This window comes from Ceratotherium simum, chromosome 23 (genome assembly GCF_057802395.1).
Source record: "Ceratotherium simum simum isolate JZ-2026a chromosome 23, ASM5780239v1, whole genome shotgun sequence".
Lineage (NCBI taxonomy): Eukaryota > Metazoa > Chordata > Mammalia > Perissodactyla > Rhinocerotidae > Ceratotherium > Ceratotherium simum.
Window position 1 is genome coordinate 39,155,628 of NC_141922.1, and position 19,367 is coordinate 39,174,994.

General features: G+C 36.3%; 1 protein-coding gene across 8 annotated transcripts in view; it reads right to left on the reverse strand.

Moving 5' to 3' along the window:
* The window catches only part of VPS13B (vacuolar protein sorting 13 homolog B), a 741,189-nt gene that overhangs the window by 203,520 nt on the left and 518,302 nt on the right, over nt 1–19,367 (reverse strand). For all 8 annotated transcript variants that reach the window (XM_087447588.1, XM_087447586.1, XM_087447584.1 and 5 more), the window contains one exon: nt 7,242–7,929. In XM_087447588.1, the coding sequence (XP_087303714.1) occupies nt 7,242–7,929 (688 nt within the window). The remainder of the gene's footprint in view (nt 1–7,241; nt 7,930–19,367) is intronic.

Genomic DNA, 19,367 nt, shown 5'->3' on the forward strand with positions numbered 1-19,367 from the left:
TATTTTGTTTTGTTTTGTATTTCCTCTTTTCTCTTAAAACTTTCACTTGAGAGTGAATCCTAAGTGGTGGTAAGATGGCAAGAAAAGCCAAAAGTCCCACAGAAACCCTGTCTGGGAAACAACGCCCCTGTGGTTTCATGAGTGTGGGTAGAAACTGCTGCCATTTTCTTTTTCTTTTTTCTTTCCTTGTTTTACCCCAAGAGTGGGCCTAGTGTGTGTGTGTTTGGGGGCGGGGCGTGAGGACGGATGACAGATAGTGCAGTGGCTGTGCTGTGGTGGCAGTGACACAAGCATTTAAGACTTTAAGCAGGTGCTATAACTGTTTCACAAGGTAAAGGTAAACACACGTAAAATGAATGGAAATACAGAAGTTCTCAGAAGAGGAATAAAAACTACAAAAAAAAACCAAATGGAAATTTTAGAACTGGAAAATTCAACAGAAATTATCCTATGTGAAGAACAGAGAGGAAAAAAAGAAAAAAAAAATGGAGTCTCAAAAATCTGTGGGACAATACAAAACAGTTTAACATTGGCATCCCAAAAGGAGATAAGAAAGATTGGTGCATAAAAATATTAAAAGAAATAGCCAAAAATTTCCTAAATTTAGTTTAAAAACAACACATATATCTACACAGTCAAGAAATTCAGAGAACCTCAAACAGGATAAATTCAAAGAAATCAAGCCCAGATACATCATAATCGACCTAGAGAAAAGAACAAGATAAAGAAAAAAATCTTGAAAGCAGACAGAGAAAAACAACACATTATATATATGAAAACAATGATTGGAATTTCCATGGACTTGTCTTCAGAAACCACACAGGACAGAAAACAGTGGAACAATGTCTCTAAAGTGCTGAAAGAAATGTCACTTCAGAATTCTATATGCAGCAAAAATATCCTTCAGAAATGAGAGGAAAAAAAAAAATTCTTTCAGATGACAGAAAACTAACAGAATTCATTGCCAGCAGGCCTGTTCTAAAAGAAATGCTAATGCTGAAGAAAAATGTCCCAGAGGAAAACTTGGAACTTTAGAAATGAAGGAAGAGCCCTGGACATGGTAGATACTTGGAAAATATAAAAGACTAGTTTCTTCCTCTTCAATTCTCTAAAATATGTAAGATTATTGAAACAAAGATCAAAATCCTATCTGGTAGGGTTTTTCAATCTATGTAGATATAATATATATGATAATTATAACATAAATGGGGAAGGCTAAATGGACCAATATGATTGTAAGGCTTCTACATTTTCCTTTAAGTGATAAAATATTACTGCTAAATAGACTCTGAAAGATTAGGAATATATATTGGAAAGCCAAGAGCAACCACTAAAATACGTTAAGAATAGCCAAAAAGCAAATTGTCAAAATAGATAGAATAATAAAAATTATTCTGAACTGCAGCTAGAGCTCAATCTACTACTAATAAAAAAAATAAATTTGAAGAATAGTCCTATTTCACTCCTCTGTAACCAGTTTTCCATAAACCATTCCATACAACTGATACTAAGCTTTTCTAAATTGCTTCTGTGGAAGTAGAAGTTACAGCTCTTACTTAACTCATTTAAGTGTTTCACAGCCCTCCATGTCATGAAGATCCATATTCTGCTAAGCTTTCATCATTAATCACAATAAGTAAAATTATTAAATGAAGAGAGGTGCCTGAGGGCAGAAACTGGGTCAGATTACTGGTTCCTCAGCATCTTGAACATGTCTGATGAATAGCTAGTGTTCAAACGGAATGAATGACTATTCCCAAAGACTGTCTGAATGTAAAAATGAAAGCACAGGGGCCGGCCCGGTAGCACAAGCGGTTAAGTGCGCGCACTCCGCTGCGGCAGCGCAAGGTTTGCCGGTTCGGATCCTGGGTGCGCACCGACGCACCGCTTGTTAAGCCATGCTGTGGCGGCGTCCCATATGAAGTAGAGGAAGATGGGCACAGATGTTAGCCCAGGGCCAGTCTTCCTCAGCAAAAAGAGGAGGATTGGCATCGGATGTTAGCTCAGGGCTGGTCTTCCTCACAAAAAAAAAAACAAATGAAAGCACAATAGGGATTAGAGGTTCATTCTAAAATAATTTCAAGTTGATTGTACAAGACAGGAAGGTAAGTGTGATTTTAAAAACCATGTTGATTAATTTAAAGTAGTCACCTTGAGATATTATACCATATTCCAACAATGCTCAAAGGATTTCTAGTATTTGCTTTCAGGGTCTTCATTGCAGTTTCCGGAATATGTCAAATGAAACCAAATCTTCATAATTTAATATTAAAAATATTTCCATGTTTCTAGATTCACCCAGAGCCATGCTTTAACAATGAATGAATAAAGTCAATGGTCAGGTGGTTCCTACCATTTTTAGGTCCCTAATAAATTAGAAAATCAAGGTCTCCGAGATAACCAGGGTCTTAGAGATCTCCTGTGTATGAATTGTTTTCTAACATTCTTCCTCATTCCTTTATTAATTAATGAGTCTAATAAAATCTTTGACATGTTCATTTTATATTAAATAAGAATTACGATTTTTTGGAAAATTATCCTCTAAACATGTCTTTTGAAAGAGTGAAACAAAAATCCTTTGTTTACTTTTTCTTCCAAATGATTTCTATATAAAGGAACATGAGCAAATGTAATAATGGTTTATGACTTGCCTAGAAAACAGTAAACAATTACAAGTCACGTTGTGCTAGATTTTTTTTTTTTTATTTGTGAGGAAGATTGGCCCTGTGCTAGCATCTGTACTAGTCCTCCTCTACTTTGTATATGGGCTGCTGCCACAACATGGTTTAATGATTGGTGTGTAGGTCTGCGCCAGGGATCCGAACCCGTGAACCCCAGGTGGGCGGGCTGCTGAAGCAGGGCACGTGAACTTAACTACTATGCCACTGGACTGGCGCCTGTGCTAAAATTTTTTTAACAATCAAATGTTTTTGTCCTTTCAAAAAAGAAAACCCACTATCTCCCTAACAACCTCAGGCATGTCTGAAATGGGGCAATCATTGAGATGCACATATATGCTAAAACTGCTATTGATTGGTTGCCACTTCAGTTACCATATAGAAAAGGATTAATTTTAATATCAAGAGAGAAAGTATGAATGCTGCAGAAGGACATAATATGCTACTTCTTTCATTTTTAACTTATGATGCCTTTAACTTTTCCTTGACCTTTCTTAGAAAGTTAGCCTCATGGTGATACCCCTTTTTGTCTCTCCAGTTAAGACACTGGAATGACTCCTCCATCACTTTAGAATCCAGAAATGGAACTGGCAAAGTCCACCTGATTGCTCCTCCTCCCCAGGAATGTTAACATTACAGCCATTCATATTTTTCTCACCCACTTGGTTACTATTTCAGGGCTTCAAAAGAATCCTGGCTATGGAACAGTGCTTTCTTCAGGATGGAAAAGTGCTACATGAAGTGTTTCTGGATAACTAAATTGGTAATGGGACTTGGATAGTTCATTCGAGTGGACCAATTTAAAAGAGAAATTTCCCAGATCAGTTTTTAAAAAATAACTTCATTAACTTTTATTTATGTATTTTTTTGTGAGGAACATCAGCCCTGAGCTAACATCCATGCTAATCCTCCTCTTTTTGCTAAGGAAGACCGGCTCTGAGCTAACATCTATTGCCGATCCTCCACCTTTTTTTGTTCCCCCCAAAACCCCAGTAGATAGTTGTATGTCATAGTTGCACATCCTTCTAGTTGCTGTCTGTAGGACGCAGCCTCAGCATGGCTGGAGAAGCGGTGCGTCGGTGCACACCCGGGATCCAAACCGGGGCCGCCAGTAGCGGAGCGTGCACACTTAACCGCTAAGCCACGGGGCCAGCCCCTTCATTAACATTTCATAAAATTTATGTATTTAAAACAGTGAATAAACTAATTAGTGCTCTACTAGAATATCAAAAGAAAAGTTGCATCTTTAAAACAAGTCAAAATAAATTTTAATCTGATAGGGTAGTGGCTTACAGATGTCAACTTCCTGAGGACAAAGCAGTATAGTTTAAATATTTTTAGAAAGGTGACTGTGAGGAGATGAATTCCAAATTACAGAATGATAAGACTTTAGAACTGGAATGGATCTTGTTGATATCTATTATAATCATCACATTTTACATATACGGAAACAGAAACCCAAAGAAGTAAACTGCCTGGCTAAGATCACTCTGCTAATTAACAGCAGAGTCAATATTAAATCCCAGGCTTTCTGCTTTCTAGTTTAGTAATTTTTCCACTATACAAAAATAACAGCGAAAGTAGTAGTAGCAAACATTTATGAGGGCCTACTACTTGCTAGACTCAATGCTAAATACTTTCATGAATTATCTCTTTTCAATTTCACAATTGCCCTATGAGATAGGTACACATCTTGTAAATGAGAGAGTTAGAAATTGAATGCAGGTTTGTCATACTACCAAGAGAGGCTGTACTGTGTAGTCACATCATGGACACATTTAACATATAGAAATTCACCAGTGAAAACAGAAAGGGAACCACTTGTATGGTCTGGAGGGGGACAATGGAGGCTGACTGAGAGAACTGCGGATTCACATCTTTCTCTCTCCAGGGATCCACGCAGGTTGAGAGACCAGACTCAGGAGTCCAACAAATCTTGGTTTTGAGGTTTAGCTCTGTTTTATTGCTAGCTCTGTGACCTTGGACAAGTTACTTAACTTCTCAAAACTTTAGTTTCCTCATCTGTAAGATGAGAATATAACATTTACCATAGAGTTGTTATAAAAATTAAATGAGATAATGCATTGAAAGCAGTTAGGACATAGAAGTACAATGATGTACACCTGAAATTTTTACAATGTTATAAACCAATGTTACTGCAATAAACAAAAAATTAAAAAAAATAAAATAAAATAAAATGTAAAAAAAAAAAAAGAAAGCAGTTAGGACAATGCCTGGCACAGAGTACTCAATAAATACTATTTGTATTTTCTTTTTAGACATTATATTTTAACTACTTGCTTTCTGACCAAATTCTCCAAATCACTAAATTCATTTTTAGGAAACATAATTTATATTGATAACTCTTTATTTGGAAAGTGTAAATGTCCAAGTAGATGCTTTTTTGTGTGTGTGTGTGTGAGGAAGATTGGCCCTGAGCTAACATCTGCCAATCCTCCTCTTTTCGCTGAGGAAGACTGGCCCTGGGCCAACATCCATGCCCATCTTCCTCCACTTTATATGGGACGCCGCCACAGCATGGCTCGACAAGCGGTGTGTTGGTGCGTGCCCGGGATCCGAACCGGTGAACGCCGGGCCACCGGAGCGGAGCGCGCGCACCCAACCGCTTGTGCCACCAGGCTGGCCCCCCAAGTAGGTGCTTTTTGTGTAAGAAAAGGCATCCACAAGAATATCATGGAAAGGATGCTCCTTAGAAGGTATGTAATCATTTTTGCTCCCACATGTAATCCTCTATACTGAATCTGGCCCATAACCTTCACTCTACACTTCATCTACTAAAATTGGGTTCCACATTTGTCTACATATATATTTTTTTAAATGAAAAGTACTTTATTATTTCAATCTAGGAACTGATTATAATTCAAATGCACATCTTTGATATGAACTGATAACTTTGCTGAACTTAGTATCAATACCTGTTAGTAGAGGCCACTGAAGCCACCCACCTTTAAAGTGACTGCAGCCGAAAGAATTTAAAGAAGGGTTTGGAATTAAGATTTATTCTCCCAATCTGGTACCTCGTTTTGGCCAATGGTAAGCAGACCCTGAAACAGGTATCAGGTTACAGGCATGAGTCCTTGAATCATATAACATCAACTACCTCAGCACCACTCCCATCTCCAGTGCTCCTGAAGTACCTATTATATTGTAGGCACTGGTAAATGAGAATACATTTGAGGAAGGGAGGCAGTGGTTGCTGGTAAATATTTAACTCTCAGAATAGGAGAGCTGACTGATAGCATTTGCCAATATCTGTGGCATAAACACTCTCACTATGGCCGATTTAAACTATCAGTGGTTTAACAACTGTCTTTCAAAGTTCCTAAAAATTTAACAGTTGGCTCTTGCAAATCAGTGTGAGCCAGCTCTAGCACACCAATGGAGAGAGGGACAGCAGGTGGTCTAGGAGGTAACCCTATGATACTCCTCCTTAGCAACCAGCCAGTTACTCCTTTCTAAAGCAGAAGACTTGCACTATACCTCAGCAAGAGCTAAAGGCTCCTTTGATCCTACTTCCTTGGGCTGAATCCTGATCCTCACACCTGCCATCTACTCTCCAGGAGCCTCCTGTGTAAAGTGGTTCTCCTTAATGCCAAGAATGAACCAGGCTGACTTCCAGATTGGAATTCTCCAAATGCCTCACTGCTGGCTTCCAGCTGCTAGATGGGACTACTTGATAGCAATTAAATGCCTGAATTATACCTGAGCTTGCTAGGGCCCTATTCCAATACTGAGTCTTAGATGACCCATTTATCCTCTCCAGTCTTTCTGGCCCAATCTCTAATTCTACATTAACTCAGGGAAAAGGCCTCTACACCTTGTTTAACCCTGTTTCCATAAGCTCTTGTTACTTAACAGCCAGGATGTCTTAAATCTCAACCTCTGATCACCTTCCTAGTCTCACCAGGCAACAAGCTTCAGAAGTTCAATATAATTATTATAATAATGCATGCTCTCTGGTTAAAAGGAAGCTATAGGTGGGGCAACAAGAGCCAGCTGGCCAATACCACTAATAAACACGATTGTTAGAGACGTATAAAAATCTTTACATCATCTTACTTTACTAATAAACCTCAAATACACTCAATATTATGTTCTTACAGCAAGATGATTAAATCAAAAGAATACCAAAACAATAAACTTCAGTTTCTAAGGTTTTTCTTTTTTTACCTAAACAGCTGCATTAATACGGAAAGCATACCTAGGGGCCAATAGTACGAAAAAAAGCTTTGCTTCCCAAACACTGGAAATCGATAAGCATTTCTATAGCCCAGAAAGAGTCCCTGTTTCATTCAGCTCCTGAAAAAAAAAAATGAATATTCAGAGGCACGATAAGAATGCTAGAGCTAAACCTTGATACATTTCAAACATTTAAACACGTTTCAGCTGCGGAACATAAACTTTATATATTTACATATTCTGTAGTGAAAAGAAGGCCTGTCTGGTCTGCCAGCTGTTTTCTGTTTGATCAATCTTGAAACTTTGGGAATAAAATTTAATAAGTAGTAGTAGTTATTAGCACTCCAGTAAATTTGCTCTTACCTGTGCATTTGTAATCAGAGGCGACTCCTTTAAGCACAGCATCAAAAATGGATATTTCTACTCGCTGCTTTCTGTGGTGACAACTCAAAAGCAAAGAAGGTTGGGACACAATAAAGTACAAAAAAGGTTCTAGCTGTGAGTCACCAGTTCCTCTTCGTCCAGGCTGCCGAACGATAGTAATACCCAGTGCTTGTCTAGCAGATGACCTTGTGGATGCATGAAGACTTTCAAGAGAGATGACCCCTATTTTTTTCCCTGAAGGAAAAGATATGCTGCTGCTTAAGAGATCTTCTGCTGTTACCGTGGAAATACATGCTTGGCTGGGCTTAGCAACATCTGAATCAACTTCTGGGAGATTTAATGAACTCTTGGCAGTTTTTTCGTTGTCCTTCCCTTCTTGCGATTTCAATTTGGGTAAGGCTGTACAGGAATAGGTCATTAGCGAGATTCTACTTGCAGTAATAAATATGTCAAACGGAATAAAATTTAGATTTTTTACAATGGATGACTGGCGTGAGGGACGGGCAATGCGATGCTGACTGGTACCACTGTGCTGCTCTATTTGCACTATTCTGATTTTAACACTGTCACTGCCAATTCCACTATCCTGAGCACCACTGTACCGAGATGAGGTTTCAGCCATGCTTCCATCAAATGTATCCATTTTTTTCTGTTCTTGCTTAGAGATCTGTAAGGAAAAATAATAAAATATTTTAAACTATTTATATTCCAAGTGTTATTATGTGAATGATATTATATAAACATGTTAAAAAATGGGTCTAGTATAACCTGTAAGAGAGTAATCATAAAAACAAAGGAGGTGCCCATTCAAAAAAATTATTCACATTAAAATGCCAAAGAAATACTTGAGAAAAAGCATCAAATGTGCATTTCTATCTTTAAAATTACTTTTGAGTGTCAGACTTTCTTTCTTTGGACTAATACAAGGTAGTGTATATTAAAAAAAATATGCCTCTTTAATATTATATTGTATTAAGCTTCATAGTGATTTTCCAAGTAGTACAATAAACTGTTTCCAAATCATGATTACTATTGGTTGAAATTATATTTTAAGTAGGAGTAGTTTATATTGTTTACCTTTGTCATTATAAAATGGATTTACAGGTTTTTGGATAGTAAGAAGGAGAGGGAAAAGTCAGTAATCCTTATTATGAAGGACAAAGAAAAGTAAACTAAAATAATTGTATGCTATTCAAAATGATGTTTATTTTCCTCTACTACAATAGGTTTGAAACAAGGGTACATGTAAATAACCAAGCAAAATGTAAGTAATTAAAGCCCTTGAAGGTGGATTTTTCCTTTGTGCACTAAAGGCTATTATTAGTTCTCAAAATTTCCCATCAATGACTCCCTATGTAGAGAACAAAGGACAAATTGATGGCAGCAGAAGTTATGATCACCTTGGCAGCATAACTCCAAAACCTCCCGATTGATTCTTTGGTCTCCCCCCTTCTTAGGTACCCCAACCATCAGTTTGCTATTTGAGACCTAGATATTTTACTTGCTTTTTTATTGAGGTAGTAATACCGATTCATTAAAGAAACAAAGAAATTCCGAGAAAAAAAACAAAACCCTCTTGACCCCCATCTTATCACCAAACATTATCAATGTTATTATTCTAGTGCATTTCCTTTCAGTCTTCTTTCCCTACCTGTGCATAGGTTCCCCCCACTCCCATCCCTTTATGGTTATAATCATACTGTAGAGACAAATCTGTAACTCTGTTTGTTTACATGCCAATATACTCTTCATAAATGCCATCTTAAAAAGCTGTATAATATTTCACTTAGCATTAGTTCAACCATTCTCATACAAGTAGACATTCAAATTTTCAATTTTTGCCAACAAACACTTATAACAAACATCTAATATTTCCTTCCGACAGGCTCTTCGAAGTGAAATTACAAGATAAATAGTATGAAAAAGTTTAAGGTTATCAAAAATTGCCAACTCCTTTCCACAAAGGCTGCACTAATTTATATTACCACTAGCAATGGAAAATTATTCCCCAAAGTACTGGTATTGCTTATCACTTTTTTAGGCTCTTCCTTAATTTGATTGGTAAATATAGTATTTTTCCACGTGCTACAAATTATTATAAGTTGCTTGTGAAAATGTTAAAGGATTATTAAATAATTCAAGACAATGATGTAATAGTCTAAAATTTTTCAAATAATATTTGTTAATCCATTTTAAGGTCTTTGACAAAGACACATTGTTGTTAGACAAACCCAGCACTAGCTATTTGAAACAAAAACAATTTATCCCTGTTTTTTGAAGACACCATGTTCTTCTAAACCACTCTATCTATACTATACCGCTTCCCTGCCTGGAGCACCCTTTCTGAGCTTGCTGTGGCTGGCAACCATTTGCTATCCATCAAAACTCAGAACAAATGACACTTGTGTGAGAAGTGTTCTCTGACTCTTTTCCTTCTTGGCGATCCTAGTACTTTACCCATACTTCTATTTTAGGATGTATTATTTTCTATAAAATGTTTTGTGGCGGCAGTATCAGATAGTGTTAAAACAATCTATAGGCTTTGGAGTCAGAACGACATGGGGTCAAGTCCAACACTTTCTAATTGTATGATTTTGGAAAAATTATAAAACTCTTAAAGGCTACACAATCTCATCTGTAAAATGTGGATAATAAATCCAACCTCAAAGGGTTAGTATGAGGATTCAATGAGCTAATGTACCTAAAGAGGTCAGCGCAGTGCCTGATGTATAGCAAATACCCAATAATGGGCAGCTGTAATGTGTCTGTCTCTCTTACCAGGTGAAGGACTGCTGGAGGGACTGGGCCATACCATTTTGATTCTGGGTATCACTAAAGAGTAGTGCAGGTCCGGCCCCGTGGCTTAGCGGTTAAGTGTGCGCGCTCTGCTGCTGGCCGCCTGGGTTCGGATCCCGGGCGCCACCAACACACCACTTCTCTGGCCATGCTGAGGCCGCGTCCCACATACAGCAACTAGAAGGATGTACAGCTATGACATACAACTATCTACTGGGGCTTTGGGGGAAAAATAAATAAATAAAATCTTTAAAAAAAAAAAAAAAAAAGAGTAGTGCAGTGTCTGGCACGCTGAAGAGAGGATCCATAAATGTTTGATGATATGTTAGCTTCTGATACAATATTAAATGAAAAAAATTGCTCTGCAGACTAGAAATACATGATTGTTAATATGTAAATATATATGGGCACAGATTTCCCCGTGTACTGTACTCTTAAAGGTCTTTCCAGACATATTCATGGGCTTTTTCCTGATCTGCATTCTCCACCTTGTGGGCTGATCATACTTCAAGCAATCCCCTCAGTCTCTGCTGGGTCCTCACTCTCACACTGGGGACTTTAATACTCAACCCACAGAGTTGCTGCAACATTAAATGAGGTAACGTATTGAACACACACAGTAGGCACTCAACAAAGGGTAAGTTAAAAAAAGAAGTCACGGGCCGGCCTCGTGGCTTAGCAGTTGAGTGCGCGTGCTCCGCTGCTGGTGGCCCGGGGTTCGGATCCCGGGTGCGCACCGATGCACCACTTCTCTGGCCATGCTGAGGCCGCGTCCCACATACAGCAACTAGAAGGATGTGCAGCTATGACATGCACCTATCTACTGGGGCTTTGGGGGAAAAAATAAAATTATAAAAATTAAAAAAAAAATTGTTAAAAAAAAAGAAGTCATCTCCTTTGTGAAGACTTCCTCAGCCCTGCCAGGATGGTGCTAGTCTCTCCAGCTTCTGTGCTTTTATAACAAACTCATATTATTATAGCACTTTTCACACTGTGCTCTGTCTCAGAGATTGCGAGCAACTGAAGATAAAAAAATACGATACCACTGAGTATGTTTATTATTTGCCAAACATTGTTAGCATAGTACATACATTTTCTTTACCAAGTGTGACAATTCTTTAAGGGAGTACTGTTATCTCCATTTTACAGCTGAGGAAACTGAAGCTTAAAGAGATTAAATAATAGGTCCAAGGTCAGACAGCTAGTAGGCTATGGTAAGAGGGAATGCCATTAGTATTCCTAGCACATATTATACTGCTTGTTACATAGTAGATCTTAATAACTGTGTGCTGACCGAATAAAGAAATAAATATATTTAATTTAAAAATTCAGCAAAATAAAAATAATTAAGGTAATTCTCAAAACGACAGTTTAATGTTAAAGCCTTTAGGTATTCCTGTTATAAAAATTTCAACCATACCTCCAAATCCATCACCAATTAAGAATTCTCAAATAATATGTGAAAAAATAATACAGTCAAGTACATAAGTAGTCTAGGATTTATTGCCCACATTTTGAGGCATTACAAACTAAATATCTGTATATAGCACAACGAAAAAAAATCCTTTTGGTTGAGTTCCATGGCAAACTCAAATCAAGAACTCAACTACTTTTATTCTCTCTATCCATAGAGGCAACCCCAATTAACCATATGAGACTATACTTTCTATGCACAGAGCATTAGATTTTCTTCCAATTTACAGATTTGTATTTAAAAGGTAGCCTCTCCTTTAAAGTGAGTTAAGTGTTCCCCATCAGTGTTAACATGACAAAACCAATCACCTGTAGGTAAAGATAAAGAAATGTAGTGTCCAGCCCTATTCTGTGTTGAGATTGCCACATTAGACTCTAGCGAATGTCAAGTGGCCTGATCTTGAGAAATAAATAACCAGCAGGGGCAGGACGGCAGCTATGAGCTCAGGTCATGCGGGTTACTGAACAGAAGTCAGATGGTAACTAATTCTAGTCACTATTGAGCATAATGGAATTTGAACCAATGACCCAGAGATGAAAGACTCTGACTCTTACTGAAAGGAAAAAAAAATACAACTTTCCCCGGACTAGAAAACTAAATTCTAAAAGCCATGTTAAAAGCCAACATTTCTTCCATTTTTCTAAGCTTCCACACTATTTGTAGAACTGAAATAAATAAGCTGGTGATTTCTGAGATGTACTTAAAAACCCATTGATTTGTCACCAGTCTACTGCAGATTTATCTATTATATTGAAGAGTATCTGGCCTGCTATTGAGAAAAGTTTTATAATTAATTATGTGTGCTAAGCCCTAAACTTCGGCATCAATTTACTATTCCTTTGTGGAAAGAAAAGTTCACAATGTAATAACTCTGAAAATAACTTTTGCTTTATTATTGTCCAAGGGGACTAATAATTTAAGTTGTCAAAAATAGCAATATTTGCTTGCTGTTAGTGAATGCAACAGAAACATGTATCTCTGGGCAGAGCTGTTACATCAGCTCTCCTATTCTTTACCTAACTCATTTAAAATGAACAATAAAAGCTTTCGTTAATTAGCTACTGGTGTGCATTAACATGATCATGATTAAACCATAAAAACCAACTGTACATTACTCTGGTCCCCCCTTCCATATGTTTTAAATTATTCTGTTTGAAAATGTACTTTGCGTCCCTTTTAAAAGTTCGACCTTCTGCTTTCAGAGAATTAAATGCATATTAGTGTAGTGAAGAAGATAATGTTTCAGACCTCCAGGCATATATTAAACACACTGGCAGCACTTGAGACAAAATGCTTTACTTATTAGATACTTCCTATTCTAAACAGTGTCATCAAAGGCTAAAAACAAAATCCATATAAAAGCTGCACAATGCTTCCACACAGAACCTGTGCCAAAATCCCTGTACTTTCCAACTAATGAGGAAAGGATGTGTACTCTTAACATATGAATGTAAGATTTTCCAAGCATTCACTTTAGGAAACTGGGCTATTGATTCCATATGGGTTATGTTAAATGAAACTGTATTGGTAAAATAACCTTTAAGATATCTGGCATGATAACTATAATTAAACAATATTCAAAAGACTAAAACAAAAGGGAATTTGGTTCCACAATGGCTAATTAAAATAAAATGAAAAAACACAGCATGCCATCTATCAAGATAAATTGTTATTGTTTAAGAACTATTTAAATACTGTTAAAATATACTTTTAGATAAAATCTGAAAGAGCTGGAAAAATATTTGTGGCTTAAAAATGGATAGTTTGGTGAAGAAAAAAGTATAGGACTCTGAAATTTTATGCGGAGATAACAGCTTTAAAGCCTTGAGCACAACCAGATGGTACTTAAATCAGAGGAATTCTACAGTTTCACTATCAATGGGTTTCAATATGAGAAGGTTTTCAATAGCTAGGAAAACATGTCAAGTTGATAGTTTACTTCTTAGATCATTTCAGCGCATTTTCCTATCCTTTCACAGGTATTTATGGCACAGATACTAGCCACCACGGAAAAGGTGCTGAAAGCTGTACTAGTAGCTAGGGAACTACAGCTAATTCCTCCTTTTTTTCATGTATTGAGATAGGTAAGTTTACTAGCTCACCCTGGAGTCTGGTAAGAGCCATAGTATTTCAGGAGTAGCGGCTGAAACCACACTTGAGTATGTGACAATACCAAAGATGCATTAAAATAATTTCAAATGACAGTAATTAGACGTTCTTCAGTAGCATTTTCGAGTGGAGAAAGATAAGCTTGATTGATTGAAATGTCTCATTTGGCCATATCAACATTTTTATGAGTACATTAAAAAGTCACCCTCATTAATAAAAATGCTGCAAATAAATGGATATTTAAATTTTAAAGAAAAATATGTGGAAACCAACCTCTTGGGAATTAGCAAGGACTAAAACACATATAATTTTTGTTTTGATGGCTTACAAGAAAGGGTAATTCAGCATCTATTCCAGTGTTAATTCATACTATTTCTTTTAATTTCTTCGTCTTTCTAAGGAAACCTTAACTATACACCAAACATGAACATATCCACATATTTTTCCACCTTATTATCATAATTATGGTTATATAACAGCAACACTGAAGTAATATTTTGAATATGCAATTATTATACTGTAACCTTGATCAAAATATCTCTTGCCAATCATGAGATAATTTTTCATATCTTATAAATTATGAAAAAGTCAAGTGTGAAACCACAAAATCAAAGTAACAATCACATCTGTATATCACTGTGACATTTATTCTAATTTTACTGCTCTTGCAAAAATGTAGTAGTGTTTTCAAAGAACATCTTCTCTATCTCACAAAATCAAATACAATAAAAAAACTGGTTACAGTATTTTAATAGTTTTACATACTGGAATTACAAAGCAGACTTTTTATAAACTTGAAAAAATTATATGCCTCACTGCTTAAACATTTGCAAACATACTTGTCTAGCTGTATCTTTTATAAGTTTGGTTTTTGGGATGGGGTAGGGTGGTGCTGCTGGGGGAGGCTGTTGATGCCTTTAACGTAGACATATTCTACACTGGAGGCTTTACATAAATAGAAAATTGTTGTAACAATCAGAAACACTTAATGCCAACTTGATAATTTAATCAAGTAAACAACAAAGAGATATTTTTAAGTCTCAAATTTTCAGTGATTTCAGCTTTATGCTTCATAAACTTTTATCATATTATACCTGAATTACCATCGTAACTCTAAATTTTACTGCTAGGTAAAATTTAAGTACATTAAGTTAAATACAAAAACATCCTAAAGAATAAATTGATTTCGATACGAAATGTCTCCTTCAGTGTCACCAACCCATTATTTTTTATTTAAAAAACAACTTGAACAAGCACTGTATGCACTTGGGTACTACAGACACAGACTAGAAAACAAGGGTTTTTATATTTTATTTCTCTAAGCCAAATGTTATACAAGATCCCACATAATATAATTGTTCCCAGTTGGATGGCAAAAAAAGTTTTCACAATACTGCAGTAATTATGCAAAAGAGCAGAACTAATGATACCCATCACTGCTTAACAGATAGAATGGTAGACAGAACTACAGTTTCAAGTTTTCCCTTTCATGAAGTTACTTTTCCGGCTCTTTGAAGTAACAGTATGAGGCCACTACTGCCTGCTAAGCATCAGTTCAAACATTCACATTTCAAGACCAGTGCTAACTGCAATAAAAGAAGCATGGAGATAGTTTAGGCAAGGTTGTGTTTTACTGTAGTCCATGTTTGGTCTATTGTTCTCATTTAAGCTGTAAATTACGAAAAAGGACCAGTTCTAGTGCAAAACTGACTATAATACCTAGATCATTATCAGTGTATGTTTCAATATGATAAACTAAACGAAAAAATATATATATACACCAACCTACCCACACAAGTAAGTTCAAATCCTTACTGAGATTCTATCTGCAGTTTTGTCCTTTAGACTTTTGTGTCTGTCTGTCCTTTTATACATATATGATTTCACAGCATAAGCTTATTTTCAAGGGTTTCTAAATTCACGAAAAAAATATTAGTTCCAGGCAAAACTTTGCATACGAGGTCTCAACTCAGAAACAGTTCTCCTTCTCTCTCTCTTTCTTTTTGTACGTTGCTCACATATATAATGGGAATAGGTTGGTCATTTTTGTTCAGGGAGACTAGATCTAATTGATTTATACTAACTTCTGAGTTTAAGTTTGACTTGTTTGCTTTTTGTAATGAATTCTGTTTTTAAAAAATAAAACTTGACACATTCCGGGAGGTTGGATCTTAACCAAAACAGATGCCTCTACATCAGAAACAACAACCTGCTTTGAAATGGCCATGATGTTAATTCTTAAAAAGTGGCTACTGTGTGTACAAGGTAACCACTCTTTATACTGATGAAATCCAAGGTTCATTCCACCGATGTCAATGTGGAAACCATTTTGTCTCATGGCTGCTTGAAGATTTTCAATAGGATTAAATCAGCTGCAAGACCTCATTATAACAGGGTTTACAACTGTGTCTGAGTTGGAGTCTGTTTCTCATAGAATTTTACTCAGAGACTGACTTAGATTGGCTCCTTAGAGCTAGTCTGATTTTACTAGAAACAACTGTATCACATCAGCCACTCTCATAAACTTGCTGTAAGATTGAATTAGCCCTGACCCTGAAGCAGATGAAAGTTTACCGAGCCTATGCATTCCCTGTAAGAGTCACAGAAAAATTTGAATTTAGTTTCTGCAGCAATGCAGAAGCAGAATATGCTTAATACTATTCCAGTGGGCCTTTGCCTTGCAACTATGAACCTGATTTTCTGATAGGAAAACTATAGTTGAACTTGGAGAAATTTCTATCAATAAAAATACATACAAATCCTTATTTGACTATTTTATTTCTCAAATCACATATTTCCCTTTAAAGAAACTATGTAGAGTTTATGGAAATGAATCAAGAACACGCTTTTAAAACTAATTTTCCCCTAATATTCAGTGCAAGTTGAAAAATAATGAAAATGATTTAAGTATAGCCACAACTCTCTTCATCCAGGAGCTAGTTTTCATTGGCAAACAGAAGATACTTATTTAACAAAAATATTGAGCTGATTTTCATTGGTATATATTTTATTTACTAAATCTAAACAAACCTGGTTCACTTAACTGTAGATTCTCTTCAAAGTAAACCTGAATCTCAGTATACTCTACTATGTATCTGATTTTATTGAAGTCCATCAAGACATTATAGAATAAAGGGTCATTTACAAACTTGTATTAAGTACCCTTTAACTTCATGTGGAGATCAAATTCAAACTGAAATAAAGCTACATATTGATTCTCTGTATGTCATATGTTATCAATACCTTAATGATGCAAAGGACTTGAAATGCAAAATGGTCTGCTGCCCTGCAGCCAATTCTTCTTTTCCATCAGAAGAACTTTGTTCTTCTCTACTACTCCATAAAAGATCATCACTAGGCCAAAATGACCTTCCACGCAAATTGCTTTGATCATGTCAACCTCTCCCGGCAATCCTTAGAAATTTGAAGTGTTCTCTAAATCAGGTAAATATCCCTAACAGTGGCTCTGGTCAGCTAGCCCCACAACTTCAGTAAATTTTCATATGCTGATGTGTCCCAAGTAATTCTTACTGTTCAAAGAAAGCAACTTTCTGTATATTAATGAAGGTAATCCAAGCTAACCTTAAGGATATTCTTGGTCATGCGGGACTGCTTGAATAAAAGTTTAAGTCAGAAAGAATATATAGATTGCCTCCTCCCAAATATCAAGCCATCATCTCTACAAACATTAAAATAGTAACCAAGTGTGGAAACTCCTGAGAGGACTTTCTCAAAAAGCTATGAATGAGAAAATAAATTTTAATCATAGCTGGTATAGGATTACTAGCTGATCTTATCAGAATGCCGCTTGTTAATGCTCAATTTTAGATCACATTCACAAGTGTTACCAAATTAGCATTACTAAAGAGAAGAGTTCTTAGCCTTTAAAACTTACTTCTCTCTAAACTAGATAAGGAATGAAGTGTCTATTTTTTTATGATATTATTTTTAAGGTAACATTATTCTGTCAAGTACGGTTAATGTTTGGACTTTAGCTATAATAATTTTATTGGGATAAAATATTTCTTAAGTTCTTGAAGACAGAGCCAACGTCAAAATTATTGAGCAACATGTAGAATAAAATTTTATTTCACATTATTCATTCATTCAACGAATTCTTATTGAGCATCTCCTATGTTCTAGGCACTGGCTGGGGATACAGCAGAAACAAAGCCATTGACTTCATGGAGTTAACATTCTAGTGGAGAAGTCAGACAATAAGATTTTATATAACACACACACACACACACACACACACACACACACACACAAACCATTTTTGCTGATGAATTGGATGTTGGGTATTACAGAGAAAGACAGAAGTAAAAAATGATTTTTGAGACTACAACTACAAAAATGGAGCAAGATTATTTTCCAGGCTATGCAAACAGCTTCCCAATCTGTCTACATGTTATGCCCAAGTTTTAACAATTTGCCTTTCCAAACGTTGCCTGTTTTCCCAAGAATCATAAATGACCACAGTGATCTTCACATAGGGAGATGATGACACTCACCATCATACCCAATTTTAAAAGACTCTCTAGTTCAATTATGATGTCTTCCTAGTTCCTCCAGCAGGCCAAATCCCCAATCAGCTAAGAACCATTCAAGTGAGGGCTATGATTAAAGATGGTTTTCTGGGGTTGGGCCTAGGCCTCATTCTAAACAAACACTAGGAGAACAGAGAAATGGGGCCAAGACATGGAGTCATGCCACATCCCCAGAAAATCAAATGAATGAGACACAGAATATTTCTTGGGAGGATTTTGGAACAACTGAGATTGACAAAATATTCGTGAGTTGAGCTGGAAAAGGGAAAAAGGACAGAGGACTGGGCTCTTACAAGACCTCCACATTTCTAATTGCTACTGAGCATTTCTATTTGGATGTTCCATTATCAGTATCACCATCTAAAAGATCCCCATAATATTTTAAAATATCTTTTCCCCAAAACAACATCTCTACATCTTAACTTTTTATTTATTTGTTCCTTCTCAAAGGGCTCAAATATTAAATATACCTTCCCGGTCCCTACCAAGTACTGCTGGTCATCTCTTCATTTCGTTAATTACTCTTGCTGTTTCCTTTGTATGTTTTACTCCTACTGACCCTTTCCATTCTACACTGGCTGATTACAAGAGTTCCTTAATTAGTTCCTTTCAGTGGTCTCTCTCTCTCCCCTAACCTATCCCATATAGCACTGCCCGATTATTCTTCTCAAAACACTTTCAATACTTACTTACAAACATTTGTCCCACTGGAATGTAAGATCTATGAAAACAGAGACTTTCTAGTATTTCTTGTTTCTACTTTATCACCAGCACCCAAAACAGTGCTTGGTACATAGTAGGCATTCAATAAATATTTAATGAATTAATTAAGGATGGAACAAATGACCTGAATCATTTGGAAGCTGCTCATCTGGGTCCCTGGGTGGGAGAGTAGATATAAGGATCAGTTAAACTTGAAGCCCACCTTCTAGGTTAGAGATACCTATTGATTAAAGATGCTTTCAGGACACATCTGAACCAAGACTGAAAGGAGCCAGGATTTGAACACGTTGAAATGGCAGTAACGACACTGAGGCTGAGGGAAACACATAAATAAAAAAGAGACAAAAGACAAAAAAGAGTATGGGTAAGCTTACAGAAAGGGAAATGTCCCATTTGGCTCAAACAAAAGATGTATTAATGGAAATAGTGGAAGATAGGGTTGAAAAGGCAGGA